Raw genomic sequence first — 17,782 nt, 5'->3', positions numbered from 1 at the left:
CTGAATCTGAATCTGAATCTGAATCTGAATCTGAATGGATGGATAATTGATAAATTGGAGGTGAGACAGCTGGATTGTATAGACATACGCGTATGTATTTACGCTGTGTCCAAACTCCCACTTTAGGTGATATGATGAGATAATATTACCTCAAGAATAGTTTTTCTTTGGGTAAATATTTGGCTTAATTGGTTACTAGGAAAATTGGGTCCAGCACCAGGCCATCACTTACTTACCTATTTTTGCCCTTGGCACGATAGTATGAGATTCTGAACAATCTTCATGTCCTCCTCATAGAATGTTGACAGAACTCTGCCTCACATGAAGTTGTTGTAATGATGATACATATTGCCCTTTAGCTAGATGTTGATGGTTTGAAGGAACTCAAAGGGAGGTATGGTAAGAGTAGGAGGTTTGGACCAGGCAGCAGTGGCCTGGCTCCAATTAACATTTGAGTCACTTTGTGTGATTAACAACAGAGCAGCAGTCAGATCTCACACTGAGCCTGGGAACACGGTTTCACTAATCTACACTGACATAGCATTTGCTCCCAGTGGAGTCATACTGCACATCAGCATACTCTGTTAACACCTATACCACAGATTAGATTAAAATGTATTGTCATCATACAGCACAAGTACAATACAACAAAAATAAGTTTGGCATCCAACCAGAGTTCAACTGTAACAGTAAAGTGCAATAGTAATATACAATGTACAGGTGATTAAACTGGGTATAAAATATATAAATCAGTACTAATGAGTAATAGCGCTAATCATATGTATGTACAGAATTCTAGTATTAATATGTACAGTGATACAGGTATAAAGATACTATGGTAGTAAGTCATACTGGCCAGCAGCGTAACTAGTAGGTAAGGGATATGTACAGATATAGATATAGTATCTACACAGATATGTAAAAACTAAAAAGGATTATATGCAGGTATGTACAGACATGTGGATATGGATAATATATATATATATATATATATGGTAAGAATAAATATATACAGCATTATTGTACATGCTATCATACAGAGTTATGTGGGTTATATGCAGATGCATTAAGTAGGTACATAGGAGGATTATATGCAGGTATATTTAGACAGATGTGTGTATATATATAGAGAGTGCGCGCGAGAGAGTGAGAGAACACAAGCCTGACACACTTTCCCAAGACAGACATGAGCACATGACAAGACAAGTTACCAGGGGCCATGTTTCAATTCCTCTACCGAGATCAAATGCAATGAAAATAACTGCTATGTATATAGGGCCATCTCACAGTGGAATAGGTTGCCATATGCAATTACCCAAGCAACAAGCCAAGAAAGCTCTAAAAAGCAAGTAAAGAGGTTACTTTTGGGTATAGGCACAATGCTTGACATATACAATTTTATTATTTTACATTTTGTAATATTTTGATATAATGCTAATGTAATGAGTTGGGTTGGATGGGTGTGGGGGGGGGGTTGTTTGATTATGTTATGTATAGTGTTTCGTATGTTTGTTGTTGGTTTTATTTTTATTTTTATTTATTTATTTAAATTTTTTATTATTATTATTTTTTAGTTTGTTTGTATTTATTGTTTTCTGTGGACCCCAGGAAGAGTAGCTGTTGCCATTTGTAACAGCTAATGGGGATCCAAATAAACTTAAACTTTGTTTGTCACACATTTAAAACACATTCCATGTCAGGGACACTTCTCACATTTGGGGGTCGCTTGCCATTTGTAAGGTCGCAACTTGTGGTGTTGGTTAAGACCTTGGATGCAAATAAAAGCGCTAATGACTAAATGACCACCTCCTCCCTCACAGCCTCCAGCCCCCACCTCCTCCCTCACAGCCTCCAGCCCCCACCTCCTCCCTCACAGCCTCCAGCCCCCACCTGCTGTACGTCCTCCTCCTCAACCAATCAGGCCGCTTTGTTGGCCTGAGGATGAGGATGATTTGAGGATGAAGAGACCTATTTATCAGCCCAAACAAATGACCAGAGACCAGCGACTTTAAACCGCTCAACGTCTCCATCCCTCCTGAAAGACCTCAACGTCTCCATCCCTCCTGAAAGACCTCAACGTCTCCATCCCTCCTGAAAGACCTCAACGTCTCCATCCCTCCTGAAAGACCTCAACGTCTCCATCCCTCCTGAAAGACCCCAACGTCTCCATCCCTCCTGAAAGACCTCAACGTCTCCATCCCTCCTGAAAGACCTCAGGCCCGGCTGCTTCTCCTTCAGGACGTCATCGAACAGATCAGTTAGTGTCGCAGGAAGCAGCTCCGGTGGTTATTATTATAATAGGATATTAGGAGATAGTGTGTGTTAGTTTCATAGAGGCTTGGTCAGCAGGAGCTAAACGATGCTGCGCTCCCAGCTGCAGGTGCTTCTGGTGGCTCTGTTCTCCTCTGTGCCGCAGGTCAGCGGCGCTCCCCACACAGACGTGCTGACGGGGCTGCTGAGAGCAGACCTCTCCGAGAACAGCGAGGTGAGTGCTGGATTTAGGGCTGTACCGAATGCTTCGAAGCTTCGATCATGTTGACATTCGAATTTTACATTTTTAATAAAACTTTTTTTTTTATTCAATCTGATTAAACCAATGGGGGTTTTCTCCACAGTTGCAGTTAAATATTAGGCTACACTAATATTATAATATTATACTATAAGATGTCACCATCACTTTCATACCAACTGTGCCCTTATTGGATTATTTATGTTATTATTATTATTATTATTTATGAAACTGATGAGTTATATTCATTAAAGAAAGTTGAAAATACTCATTTAATCAGATTAATCACTTTATTCAAATTGAGGATTTAGTTTGAGAATTATTTTAATTTATTTTATTTTTTAAGTAATTTCTTTTTATATAGACATTCGAAGCTTCGTTCGAATACTTCAATCGAAGCTTCGAATGTTAAAAAATGATATTCGGTACAGTCCTAGATTTATACCTGTGTGTTGTTGTTGTTGTTGTTGTTGTTGTTGTTGTTGTTGTTGTTGTTGTTGTTGTTGTTGTTGTGTAACTACTGCCATAACAACTGCACCCTGAGAGAGGGAACTGCGCCCTGAGTGGGAGGTTCGAAGGGTCAAAGTGGGTATCAAAGAGGAGGGAAGACTGTCAGGTTTTAAACTGTGGATACCAAACAGAGAAGGTAAAGACGACTTTAAACTGTCCAGAACTATTTTATTGCACTGTAAAAAACTGATTTTATATGTCTGCACTTATATGTCTGCTCATTTTATGTCCATTCTATTCTACTATTTGATTGCACTGCACTATCTTACCCTTTTTTATTATTGTCTATTTAAAACTGAATCAAACCATAAACAAGGTGGCCTGTTGGGATGTTAGATCCTAATGTGAAAAACTGTGATTTTATGCCTCTCTTTTTTCTGTTGTGAAGCACTTTGAGCTGCAGTTTCTGTATGAAAGGTGCTATACAAATAAAGTGTATTATTATTATAATTATAATAATAATAATTATTATTATTATTATTATTATTATTATTATTATTATTATTATTATTATTATTATTATTATTATTATTATTATTATTATTATTATTATTATTATTATTATTATTATTATTATTATTATTATTATTATTATTATTATTATTATTATTATTATTATTATTATTATTATTATTATTATTATAACCATACAACCAATACAGCCATGACTTTCACTGTGGATAGTGCCACCTCCCAAATTCACTGCACTGATCATGCCTAAAAATACTATATAACTATTGGTTATATTATCATACTGGCCAATCGCGTCTCGCTCTTCGCCATAATGAGATAACTCTTATCTCCTAGCACCTACTGTGCTCATGAACAAATAATTTGCACCCATGCACGTGACCAGGCCGCGTGAATATTTTAGGCAACCAACTTGTGTTCAGCGTTTCTCTGATTGGCCACTTCGCCCATGTGACCGCGGCAGCGAGAGAGCGGCAGTGCGGAAATAGGCTGCATTCTATTGCCATTCTCTGCGACAAACTCTAACCTTAACCAACTCCGAAACAGCGCCTAAACTTAACCCTTCTAACCTTAACCAACTCCGAAACAATGCCTAAACTTAACCATAACCTTAACCAACTCCGAAATAATATTGCCATGCTCTAAGACAAACTCTAACCTTAACCAACTCCGAAACAGCGCCTAAACTTAACCCTTCTAACCTTAACCAACTCCGAAACAATGCCTAAACTTAACCCTAACCTTAACCAACTCCGAAACAATGCCTAAACTTAAAGGGGAACTATTTTACTATTTCTTTCACTATTTGGGCACTTTTACACAATTCCTGTGAGTTTATGGAACACCTCTGTAATTTGAATTTTTTTTTAATTCATTGTTTTGTATTTCTAATCAAGTACTCAAAAACAGCATTTTTCTACCTCAAGATCTTAAGCCGTTTTGAGCTGATGTGGCCTGGGGTGCAGGGGCCTGATGCTACACAGCCACATTATTATGCAGCGGAGTCTCTCTGACATCACAGATCAGCACATCTTCAGATGACTCAGTTCAGTGAGGGTGAATATTGTGAGAGGAGAATTGGAAGAATGCGCCAATATGAGAATTAGAGACATAGATCATATTAATATAAGTCCACATAGCTAGGAAACAATGCTAAACACTGAAAAAGGCCATTTATAAGATAGTTCCCCTTTAACCGGCGAAAGAATGCACGTTAAAAAAAAAAAAATTGAAGGGATTCAAACTTGTTACCAACGCACCACAGGATCCACAGCAAGGTGGCGAACAAGTTGAGCTAGCCGTCAATGTTAAAAGAGGGGGAATTACTGCTACATAATGCTGCCGCGGCAGAGCGGAGCTGCCGCCTGCCGCTACCGTGTCGCCGCGGGGGCGTGGCTAGACGCAAGTTGGTTACCTTAAATAATTACGCGACCAGGCCACGCCCCAGCGTCCTCCTATAAGACGCCGGACATGGTCACACTCCTCCTTCCTCTTTTTTTGTTTCCAACATGGACGCTGCAGTGCACTCCATGAACTAGTTGTTATGAAATGCAGAGAGAAATTACACAATGTTGGGTTTTCGCCGGAGATTCACCAGCCCCTGGAATCTTCTCGGCACATCCTAACAGCGCATCGGGCCTGTCCTGGGGTTTCCTCGTCTCGTGACAGCGGATCGAGGGACGTCGCGCGGCGGCTAGCTGTCGGGCTAGGTCGCGCACAGGTAGGGCCTGCGCTGCCAGGCATTAACACTTTGAATGCCAGCCACGACATAACACGTGTTAGCAGCCCGCCCCCTGAATGCCCACTACGATAATTAGCGTGACATTTTTTTAATTAGCGTTCTGAATTCTGAATATTTCATCAACCAAGTCTACCGTTGGGAAACCAGCCCCACCAGGAGCTCAGATGTGAAAAAAGCGCCCCCTATCGTCTCCCAGATGGTAATGCACCCTTTTGGAATGGACTCAATGAAAATGGATGAGAAAAAGAAATTCCGGAATCCACATTTTACTTCTCACGCATGTAACCGGAGATGATCCCAGTCATTGTGGAGCCTCCGAACAGCGTGTAATATGTGTTTTACAGTATACGCGTTGGATCAATAAAAGGATCGATTTTTGGAATGGCAATCAAGAATTGGAATAATCTTTTTGGATACCATCTGATCTCAGGTAAGGAATCTATTTTACCAGTTTTAGGATAATCAGACCTGTTTTCACGGAGATATAAGCTTTTCCGCTATGTGTCATATGGCTGTTTGGCTGTGCGAGCGATCAGGAAATATATCAGATCAGATATCAGATCGCGGCCCCAGCGTGCATATGTACACATATACTATCGATAATCTAGCGTTTATTTGAAAACGATTCATAAATAGGCCGAAAAATTTGAACTTTTTTGTGTATTCTAGAACATTCAGTTTATTTTGGAATATTTTTATTTTCCTTGAAAACGAGGGCTTTTCAAGATGCTATAAAACGGAAATGAACCGATAAAAAAACAATCCGCTTCGACAATGTTGACTGGAAAATGAGTCATTGATAAGCGACGGGCAGATTAGATACATAGCCATAATTTAAAACATAGATTAGGCGATATTAATGCTAACATTGAAGTGGATGTTGGGCATTCAAGCACTAAATCGTGCGCCCCCTGCTGGGCACTGAAAGTGTTAATGCTAGCATTTGTGATACTGCTCATTGTCCCGTGAGGCAGCCGAGTTGTGTATTGGCGCGAGGGGCAGGATATTTGGGAAAACATGGTCGTCATGACTCTGTTTTGGGTGTTTTCCCAGCTATCCTAGTGCGCGCGGCTAATGCTAATGCTACAATGCTGGGTCTCCGTTCTTGTTCCCCGCCGAGGGCTGTCTTTTCTAAAAGGTCTTCCCTCCTCTTAACCATTCATGCTGACGGTCAATTGGTGTCTACTGTTTGGGAGTTTTGACGGGGGCTTGTTTACCATTTCATGGGTGGATGGGCTGAGGCCTAGGGCTGGTGTGCTTTTTGTGAATCTATGAATTGTGTGCGGGACTGGTGTTTTTATCTGGTCTGCATCCCCTTAACATTTGTGTGTATGGGCTAGCCCATTCTGCAGTGTGTTAGTGGAGTTTTCGTTCATTTATTCATTTACCCCTTCATGGGTGCACACCACAGTGGAGGTTGCTGCATTCCTACTAGTGAGGCAGTGCTTCACTAGTAGTAGTCTTTTGTTGCAGCTACCACTGGTGCTCCGTGCTTGTGAAGCAGGTGGCATCAGTCCTTTGCCTCTGACATGGTGGAACGGTGTCACGCCCGGCCGACGCCATGAGGAGAGTCGGCCCGGCAGGTGGCTGGTGGGCTGTTAAGCCTATACCGCCACGGTATAGAATTAGCAGCGACTAGCAACATTGTTCGAATTGCTGTTTTTTCTGTCAAAAATGATGTCGGGTGGTGGGGCCTTAGGGCCAGCCGACGTCGAAACATCGTGCAAGGTTTTGAGGTTATTAGCTTTGACCTAGCCGCAAGCTATAAGGGCTAGGATGCTGTCAACGCTTGTTTACAGACATTTTGGTTGGAGGAGGAGAGAAGTTTTTCCCTCCTCTGGGCTCCCCTCTCTGCAGAGGGACTTTGGTCTTTCCGCAGGAGCGCGGGCGGTATTTGATCTAGGCCCCACCACCGCACACTGCACAGCCAGAGGTGAGGGCGCGGCCTCACCAGCGGCTGTGGCGAGGCCCACAACCAGCGGCCATGTTTCCCCCCGCCTGAGGTACCCTGGACACAAAGACAACAGGTGATCACAAGGCCAACAGCCTTGGCGGCCGAGGGATCGGCTACATTAGATGAGCACGCCCTAAAAAAACGTCGCCGTCTAGCTGTGTCTAGCTCGCTCTCCAGTCACTCCCCCCCCGCAACACCAGCGGGATAAGGGCTCTGATTTGTTTCCTTTGGCTGCGGGCCGCATGCCTTCAATGAAGAGCAAGCGGCCACACGTTTCGCTTCTCATGGGGACAGGGGCTGACACCCAGTTGCTGGCTAGGCCTGGGTCTGTCCGTGAGAATGTTGTGCTGTCAAGCGGCTCCCACGCCACACGTTCTGCGTCTGTGTTTGGTGAGCCTGGTGTTGTGTCTGTCAACAACAAAGGTTGTCAGCAGGGGAGCTCGAGGCCCTTGGGGTCGCAGCGCGAGTTCCCCCAGCCCCGCCCTCGCCAGTTAGTGCCTCCCACGGCCGGAAGACCGGCGGTGGTCAGGCAGGCGCGCGTGATTTGGGTGGTAGTAATATCACTGCAGGGCTACGGTGTGTAGGAACCCACCCTATCGGGCAGTGTGGGGACCTCACGCCTTGTATGTCCAGCTGTATAACAGTTCCTCAGCAATCCATGCCGGGGAGGTGTTGGCTTTTGTCACCCTGTGTGATATCAGATCCCCCCGTATCAAGACCGGCCCTTTCTGTCGGGGTCCCCCCTTGGGTGCGTTTGCCTCGTTGGTAGTGTCAGGGTCCGATATCCCGACTCCGTGAGACACCCTGTTCGCGCGGTTGGCGGGTCCAGGGTTGGCAACGCACAGCGGGTGGGACTGGGCCGCCTATCTACGGTTCCTGGCGGACCAGCGCCAAGTGGCGGCGGGTGCGCTTAGGATTATCATCACATATGGCTATAGCAGTGCCATATGTCGAGGTGGATGGAGAGAACGCTGAGGTTTTCAGGTTTGGTACAGACCCTATTGTCGGGGTCAACAGCAGTGACAGCTCTGGCCGACGAGATCCAATCTCTGTGGGCGAAGCAAGCCATCGTCGTGGTCCCAAAGGAGGACGCGATGTGTGGCATTCCTCCCGGTATTCTCTGGTGCCCGAGAAATCGGGGGGGGGGGGGGGGGGGGGGGTGTCAGACCCATACTGGACCTGTCCCATGGAAGGTTCAGAATGTTGACCGTATCCCACCTGTTAGACGCTGTCAGGTGGGGGCCTGGTTCTCCTCCATAGACCTGTAGGATGCGTATTCGCATCCACGATCTTCCATCCTAGGGCTTACCTACTCTTCCTTTGCAGGGCTTAGCGTACGAGTACCAGAGGCTGCCGTTCGGCTATTCTCTGGCTCCCCGCATCTTCACCAAGTGCGTGTAGACCGCACTGGGGCCTCTGCGTCGTCGGGGGTTACGAAGTGTATTCTGCCCTGGACGATGTTCTGGTCCTTGGCCGGTCAGGGTAGATCGCCAGGTCTCATACCAGGCAGGTGGTGTCTCACCAGCCTGGGTTTTGCTGTAGACTGGAAGTAGAGTTATCCTCTTTCCAGTCAACGGGTGGAGTACTTCTCTAAGCTTTTTCTAAGCTCAAGGTCTATATGGGCATCCCTCTCGGAGCGGCGGCGAGTGGTTGGGTTCTCGCCGCGCTCGGGAGGTTCCGTCCTAGGACGGTTACGGCGCTGTACGTGATGCACCTGCTGCTGGGGTCCCTCTTGGCCTCCTCTTCATGGGGAGGATGCAGAGGTGGTTTTTTCCAGTATGGAAATGGACCCGGTGTGAGACATATGGAAGCGGCTGAAGGTTCCCATGTCAGTACTGGGGGACCTTGTCTTCTGGGGAGGGTCTGGTGCCCTCACCTGCGGGGTTCCCTTGGGCAGCAGGCTGTCGCATGTCACGGTCTTCACCGACGCCTCCCTCATGGGATGGGGGGGACGTGTCGGACCAACGCAGTAGGGGGCAGCTGCCATGCTGCTCGGTCTGCGCTACATTCAATGTGTTGGGATTGAAGGCAGTCCTTCTGGTCCTCAAACGGCTCGACCACCTTGTGGTGGGCAAGCGTGTTCTGGTCAGGACGGACAACACGACGTCAGCGTCGTATATTGTCGGACAGGGAGGAGTGCGCTCCCCCCGTCTGCACCGGGCGGCGGTCGGGCTCTGGCTATGGGCGTTCTCCATCTGCTCTGCCTGAGGGCTCTCCACATCCCCGGCAGGGTGATGTGGGTGCAGGTGTGATATCGCGGGGCAGTCCTCACCCTGATGAGTGGAGACTACGTCCAGACATAGTCGGGCAGGTCTGGGACAGATTCCGTGGCCGTCCGGGATTCTGTACGCTTCCCCCCCTTACACCTGATAGCTCAGCTGTTGGGGCGGGTACGTCGGGAGAGCGGGACTTGGTCCTGGTCGTGCCGGGCCGGGGCTCAGCTGTGTGGTCCCCGGCCCTGATTCAGCTGTGTGGCCCCGCCGTGGCCTGTTCCGTGGTCACCGCGGGCCCTCTCTCAGGCACGCGGAACTCTGTTCTGCCTTCCTGTTCTGGGGCAGCCTCTAGGCTTGGCTGCTGACAGTGTGAATCTAGTGGGGATGCATCTTGACTATTCTGTGGTTAACGCTATCCGGTACGCGCGCGCTCCGTCCTCTACCACGGCTTACGCTGGGGAGTGGCGTATGGTCGAGTGTGGGGGCGGATATTGTGATTCAGGCGTTTCATCCGCCTCCTCAAGCTAGTGGGTTAGAGGCGAGCCTTCATCTGTCGTGTCCTGTCCGTGCTTGGGGGTTACCTCAGTCGGACTCGGGATCTCAGGGCTGCCGATCAACTTTTTGTTTGTTACGGTGGCCCTCGTGCTGGTAAGGCACTGTCCAAGCAGCGCCGGTCACATTGGTTGTGCGAGGGCATTGCCCTTTGCTACACGTTGGCTGGACAGGTCCCCCCTGGAGTGGCGGCCTCTGCCGCCTTGTTAGGGGGGGGACATCTGTGCTGCGGCCTCCTAGTCCTCCCCGGGTCCCTTCGTTAAGTTTTACCTCATGGACATGACTGGGGGTTCTGTCTCCCAGGCGGTTCTGAGGTCTGGGACCTCCCCTGCGTCCCGCCTGTCGGTGGGTTAGCAGGGGTGTGTGCCACGGGGTGATGTGTCACATGTGGTCCCGCCTTCGCTAGGACGGGCGGGTGGACGGGACTCCCCTCCCCCCTGGTAGTAGGGCTTGCGGGCGCTCAGGGGGTACACTTGTCGGGCCACACGTCTGCTCTGCCCCATATCTCATTATGGCGAAGAGCGAGACGCGATTGGCCAGTATGATAATATAACGAAAGGTTATCCTATAACCCAGTTATATGAATACTGACTGAGCGTCTCGCTCTTAGCGCCCTGAGGTCGCTCTCTCGTTGTCGGAACACAGTGTGAGAAGAGCATTTATGCAGGTGAACACCAGGAAGGCTGCTGGCCCAGATGGCATAACAGGACGTATACTCAAGACCTGTGCCAACCAGCTGGCCCCTGTGTTCACCGCCATATTTAATCAATCACTGGCGGAGTCAGTGGTCCCTGCCTGCTTCAAGATGTCTACCATCATCCCTGTGCCGAAGAAACCCTCCCCAGCATGTCCAAATGACTACAGACCGGTGGCACTCACCTCTGTGGTCATGAAATGTTTCGAGAGGCTGGTCAAGGACCACATTTGTGCCTCCCTCCCCAGTGATATGGACCCTATGCAATTTGCATACAGGACAAACAGGTCCACCGACGACGCGGTCTCCCAGGTACTGCACAGCACCCTCTCGCACCTTGACCGTCAGAAGGGGGGCTATGTGAGACTGTTGTTCATTGACTACAGCTCAGCGTTCAACACCATAGTCCCCACCAGACTGGTGGACAAGCTGATCGAGCTAGGTCTGAGCTCCGCCCTGAGCGCCTGGGTACTGGACTTTCTGAGCGAAAGACCACAGGCGGTCAGGGTGGGGGGTCAGACCTCCAACACCATCACCCTGAGCATCGGGTCCCCCCAGGGCTGTGTTCTGAGCCCCCTGCTGTACTCACTCTACACACACGACTGTGTGGCCAAGTTCAGCTCCAACTCCATAGTGAAGTTTGCAGATGACACAGTGGTGGTGGGGCTGATCTCGGACAACGACGAGAAGGCCTACCGGGAGGAGGTTGAGGTACTGGAACGCTGGTGCCAGGACAACAGCCTGCTCCTGAACATTGGTAAAACCAAGGAGCTGATCGTGGATTATAGGAGAGGACAGCAGGAGACGCACACACCACTGATGATTAACGGGGCTACCGTGGACAGGGTGAGCAGCTTCAAGTACCTGGGGGTCCACATCTCAGAGGACCTGACATGGTCAACACACATAGACACAGTAGTAAAGAAGGCGAAACAGCGTCTCTACCACCTGAGACAGTTAAGGAAGTTCAGAGTATCGGGAAAGATACTCCAGTCCTTCTACTCAGGAGCTGTAGAGAGCATCCTGACCAGAAACATCACTGCCTGGTATGGAAACAGCACGGCACAGGACAAGAAGGCCCTACAGAGAGTGGTGCGCTCAGCAAAGCGTACCACGGGTATTGCACTACCCCCCCTGCAGGTTCTATACAACAAGAGGTGCAAATCCAGAGCCTGCAGGATAATGAAAGACCCTCACCACCCCAATAACAGCCTGTTTCAGCTGCTGAGGTCAGGCAGACGCCTGCGAACCCCAGCTACTAGGACAGAGCGGCTTAGGCTCAGCTTCTTCCCCCAGGCCATCAGAGTCATGAACAATGAACATTGAGTGCTCAGAACACTGAACTGTCCACACACAAGCACACATGAACACACACACGACACGCACACTGTGCACGCTCACACACGAGCAGCCACTTAACACTTTAACATGAGCGGGCACACACTCATGTCGCACACACGCACACTTATGGCCAAAGGAAAGGACACTTTAAATTAGAATAACAGGAACAGTGTATTGCACTACCAAAGCTAACTAGCATGTCCCATATGCTCTGTAAATAACTATGTACAGATACCGAGATGTCACTCCATGTTACCTGCTACCTGTTACTGCACAATGTTGTTTCCTTTTTTGATTCTATTATATGTATCACTGTATTGCACATCGTTGCGGGCAAGACCACCCGCATTTCATTGTATACCTGTATGCCGTGACAATTAAAACTCTTGACTTGACTTGACTTGAGGTCCCTTGGTTGGGTTTTCAATGTTGGAAACTTTTTTTCCCGAGGAAGGGGAAGTGTGACCATGTCCGGCGTCTTATAGGAGGACGCTGGGGCGTGGCCTGGTCACGTGCATGGGTGTAAATTGTTTGTTCATGAGCACAGTAGGTGCTAGGAGATAAGAGTTATCTCATTATGGCGAATAGCGAGACGCTCAGCCAGTATTCATATAACTAGGTTATAGGATAACCTTTCGTTATGGCTTATGATCAGCTATTTGTCAAAACGGTGTTCACTAGCGGTATGGTGGTTTTATATGACGAGGGTAAGGAATTGTGCATCAAGAAGGTCTGGAGATGTTTCTTCATAGTGACTTAATAATAAAATCAGGCTAAAATAAAGTCCTGTTGTATGCAGTGTGGTAAATCAATGGCTGGCTTACTGTATATTGACAGTGAGAGTTATAATTGACTTCAACACATCACTGTGACTTATACACATGGCCATCGTTACACTCAATGAGAAATTCATTGGCTTACACTAATTTACAAACCCTTCCTTGGTCTGACCCCTCCTTATTAGATACACCTGTTAAAATAGTCATCTACTCCCCTATAACACCAGAGCTGCTCACCATATCTCTCTAGATGTTCCCCGTGTTAACACTGCCTTTGGTCAATCCTCCTTCCAATGTGCTGCTCCCATCAGATGGAACGAGATGCAAAAGACTTTGAAAATGGACAAATGAATCCCCCTCATTTTTTTTTTTTTATCAAATCTTTTTTATAAAAAAAATTCCACATGAAACAAGACACAACACAATACATTAATAATAATAATAATAATAATAATAATAATAATAATACATAAAAAGACATCACAGGACAGTAACTTATTACAATAATCACAAGACAATAATTGAGACAGACTGTATAGTGATCATCTTGAGCCCCCTCCATCACCAGACACAGCAGCCACGATCCCCCAGCCACGATCAAAGCATCATGCCTCTTTAACACCACGACTCGCCGAGGCCCCGAACCAGGGCCCCCCCCATTCCGAGCCCGCAACCATCAGACCCACAGCCAAAGGGGCCCAAAACATATACATAATTAAATATACAAAAAACACCAAAAAAAGAAAAACCAATGGACATGGGCACTCGCTCGCTCTCCCCCCCGCTCACCCCAGGACCTCAACGTGAGTTACATACACAATATATGATTCAGTAATCGAAATTTATATGCACTCTTTTAGCTTTGCCCCCTCATTACATACCTTGTCATTTTATTTGGTTAACTTGTTTGTTTGATGTGTGTTTTATTTTTATAAATTTTTTTAAGATAAATTTTTTTTGGTCGATTTGTATTGGTTTATTGGACAAGCCCGGCAGAGAGGAAGGATGGGAGAAGATATGGGCGGAGGACATGCGGCAAAGGTGGCCGGGTCCGGGAGTCGAACCCGGGACGGCCGCGTTGCACTGCAGTGCGTTACATGGTGTGCCACCCTGGCACCCCTGTTTGATGTGTTTTAATTATTTCCCTTAGTTCTGTGATTTATGTATCTCGTCTCTTTTCTATTTTATTTCATAAAATATTTGTGTCCCCTTTCCCTGTTACCCTTCGAGAGGCCCTTTGTCCTCTCGCCAGGCCGTCATTGTAAATAAAAACTTGTTCTTAATAATATCGCCTTAGGGCTTGTGTCCACCAGGGACGTTTTTAGGGGTCGTTGGACAAATCGGGCCACCCATAGGGGTCGGTGGACCCCTATGTGGCGACCGACACATAGCCTTAAGCTGTAAGGTCCCCCAATTGGGGGACCCTGCTGTTTTTATCATAAATCGATCAATACAGACCGTATTAATTAATGTTGTTTCTTTTTCAAATGTAGCCAAGAGTAAAGACCTTAACCCTATAAAAACAGCAGTCAAAGTGTATATTTTCAGCACTAAGTTTGTTTACCGATGTTTTTAAGATTTTCCAAAAATAAGAATTGATCGGAAAAATGCTAATTCTATCTCTCTTTTATCGAAAAACCGTGTGGAAATGACTAAATCCAGATGTAACACTCCCATTGGAAAGAGGAGCTTTTCCCCTATCCACAGATGTATGATTTGGCCATAATAAGGTAATTTATAGTTCATAATAACATTTTGAATGTATCATTCAAATGGATTATAATTTATTACTGTATCTACAAATCCTTCTGTTTAATCATCTTCCCTTTATTCATTTGCTTAGATTTTTTTTACACTTTATCTCAAGAAGGTGCTGAATGAGCTCAGTGAGCGAGGTTGGATGCGGCACAATTATCACATGGTGTTATTCACCGGCAGAGATGCAAAAGAAAATCATAATTTATATTCTCCTTTGTTTCATCACAGTTTACTCAAGCCTAGTAACAGACACAATATTTCTGACACTGGGAAATACATACCCCCAGGTCCCTAGATGTTCCTAGATACAAGGAACATGCTAATTGACCTTGTAAAAGTGGAGTAATCTTCCATTTACTTGGGCATGTACCTTTAGGTGAGATTTCTGAAAATAGGGCTACAGTTTAAAAGGTTTGACCTGCCTGGTTAAAGAAATTAAAATAAAAAAAGATTTGACATGGGAAAACAAGCTTGCTTCTGATAGTAGTTTCTATTTCTAACGTCCCTTCTTCCTCTTCCTCCTCCCCTTCCCCCTCCTCCAGGACCTCACACACCTGCTCCTGCTGAAGCTCATGTCTGAGCTGGTGGACGAGGGAGAAGACAAGGTCCTACCTGAGCTGGACCAGAGGTCGGAGGTCAGGGAGGAGTTGTCACAACGACAACACCTGCTACTCTCCCAACGAGAGCGCAAGGCGGGCTGCCGGAACTTCTTCTGGAAGACGTTCACCTCGTGTTGAAAACCTTATTATTAATGTCTCAAAATATGAAGATACTTCTTTAGATACATGTTTTCCTTTTTGCATCCTTTGTCTTAAAATATGTCACTGTCTCTTGTCACAAGACACGTTTCTTGGGTTATGATGACAGGTTGTTAATGTAAGCCTACTGCTACTTCTATGTTGGCTTCATTTAGCTGTAATACCCTGGGGGGTTCCTAGCTTATATGCCGCACTGGGCGAGCCCCTCCCTATGCCTCCTCATGCCGCACTGGGCGGCTGCCCATGTCTACGTCCGCCACTGGTGATACCAAATGTACAGGTGTGTTGATGATTGTAACTGATACAAGGCTGCACTGTCTGTCTAGAGATGTCGACAGATGAAAGTTGTGGCAGCGCTGAGCAGGGAGATGAACTCTGTCTCGCAAGTCAAAGCAGAAGCCAATTAAAAGGCTGTTTCTTGTTTCTCATGCTACACCTTTGTCTGGTCTTTTTTCCTCATCTTCTCAGAGTTGTTTTTTAAATGAGTAGGCGGTCTGCTCATTCTTTTCTTCATTAAAACAGCTGGAAGGCTGAGAAGGAGACAGAATAGGGGTGATACGGGAAGAGAAGGTTCTGGTGGGATCTGATCCCAGGTCAGTATTGAGCTGTACTGTACTGTACCCATTCTGCAATCTGTTAATAAAGTTTTCAATCAATCAATCAATCAATCAATCAAGCAGGGGTACTTGTGCAAGCCTTGGTGCTCAATTCTGATTTATGGCTCATATCAGATTTAAAAAAATAAAATAAAAAATGTGGCCAATATCAGATGCCAGTGTGAACTGACCCACATACGCAAAATGAACAATAACGATGATGGACATGGAGGACACTGAAGTCACAGTTTATGGTTTAATTTCTAAGTTGAATGCAGTGGAGGCCAGATGATCAAAACAGATCAGACCTGTATCTGATTTAGGACCACGTATGAAAGTGGCCCAAATCAGAATTGAAAAGATCAGATTCCATGTGATTTGTGCTGCTCACTGTTGAAAAGACTATTGCTGTCAATAGATAATTTTTAAACTAATTAATCTCACAATTTCTGTAATTAATCTAGATTAAAAATAGCATTTTTCTATTTAAGACTGAAGCTTGTAACAGATATTTACTTTAAAAAAATCATGGAATTAATGTAAAATCAACACAAAGAAAGTATATTTCGATTCAAAGACTATTTAAATAGCTTTCTTTGAATAGTTTCTCTCCTGTGAAATACAAATGTTCAACCAAACCATCAACATTGACTCAGCTAGACCGCTTTCTTATATCCGTGGCGCTAACAGAAATAAAAACAACGCCGGCCTATGTTAATGTGCAGATTGGCTTAGAGGACGATAATGTCGTGTATGAACTACCAGTAATATAAATAATATTAACAACAAAAATGTGTTCCATCTTCATGTCAGATGATTTTCAAAAAGGTGCATGAGTCGATGCAAAAAATGAACAAGCAAATTATACTGCTGAAAGTTCAGAACGTTGAAGATTTTTCACTCCATAGATTAATCTAGATTAATTTATTTTAATGCTTTAAATAATTTTAATTAATCTCAAGTTAAAGCATTAACTTTGACAGCCCTAGAAAAACCCCACCTGAGTCAGATAAAAACAGGGTCACTTTTCACTGCAGTCTGAACGTAGCTTTAAAGGGATAGTTCTGAGTTTTGGAATCGTAGCATAATTTACTTTTTAAATTAAGTCATCTCTTCATGCTGCTTGTCACCTCTGGTAAAAACAAATCATTAATCATCTGGATCATGCCGTTCCTACCCAGTTGTGAAATGACTCATAAATATAATATATTCGGTTACGTTTTTCTCAAAACTTGAAAATATGACATAAGCCAATGAGGGAGGGGGGGGGGGGGATCAGATTTGGGACACTCTTTGCCTGCAGTGTGAACAGTCTTGGTGTCTTTGTTTTTCATGGCAAGAGAACATTCAAGTAATAATAATAAAAATGAAGAAAAGACAAATGCACCTATGCGTTTGCTGAAAAACGGATGTTTTAATAATATATCAATTAGGTACTAATGTTACAATCTGCCTCTGAAGGAGAAAAAGCTAACACAGAGACGGGGGGTTCAACACATGCAGACGCTTCTCCATTCACTCACCTACTCTGGGGTCCTACTCCAAACATAGTTACACTGCACAACCACCTGCTTCGCCGGTACAAAAAGCCTCCTCCTGCTCCTCCCGCTCTCAGTTCGTATTCTTCATTTGGACAGATAGTTCTGTTGCAGTACCAAAGGGCTTTCTCTCTCCCCCCCCCGAACGGTTTGCATTCATGAGTAAAATTTCACAGCATTCCAACATTTACACACACAACCGGTGGAGCCATCAAGGCCGCACGACCAGGCAACGAAGAGACAGTGGGGGTATGGGGTGATGAAGCACAAATAACTGGCTTACACAATAAAAAAAAATTAAAGAAAACATATTGAATTGAAAAAGAAAATGTCAGCACTTACAAAACACATTTAAATGCTTATTTCAT

At 45.7% G+C, this 17,782-nt stretch overlaps 1 protein-coding gene across 1 annotated transcript; it reads left to right on the top strand.

Moving 5' to 3' along the window:
- Nucleotides 1-2,359: 2,359 nt before the first annotated feature.
- On the top strand, nucleotides 2,360-15,259 carry sst5 (somatostatin 5; the record flags this gene model as incomplete). The annotated part of the gene is made up of 2 exons (XM_084312129.1): nucleotides 2,360-2,485; nucleotides 15,065-15,259. The coding sequence occupies 2 exons, from the start codon at nucleotides 2,360-2,362 to the stop codon at nucleotides 15,257-15,259; spliced, it is 321 nt and encodes a 106-aa protein (XP_084168255.1).
- Between the last annotated feature and the right edge of the window lie 2,523 nt (nucleotides 15,260-17,782).

Source organism: Notolepis coatsorum (assembly GCF_963971535.1).
Source record: "Notolepis coatsorum genome assembly, chromosome: 4".
Lineage (NCBI taxonomy): Eukaryota > Metazoa > Chordata > Actinopteri > Aulopiformes > Paralepididae > Notolepis > Notolepis coatsorum.
This window is presented reverse-complemented; position numbering and strand designations above follow the sequence as displayed.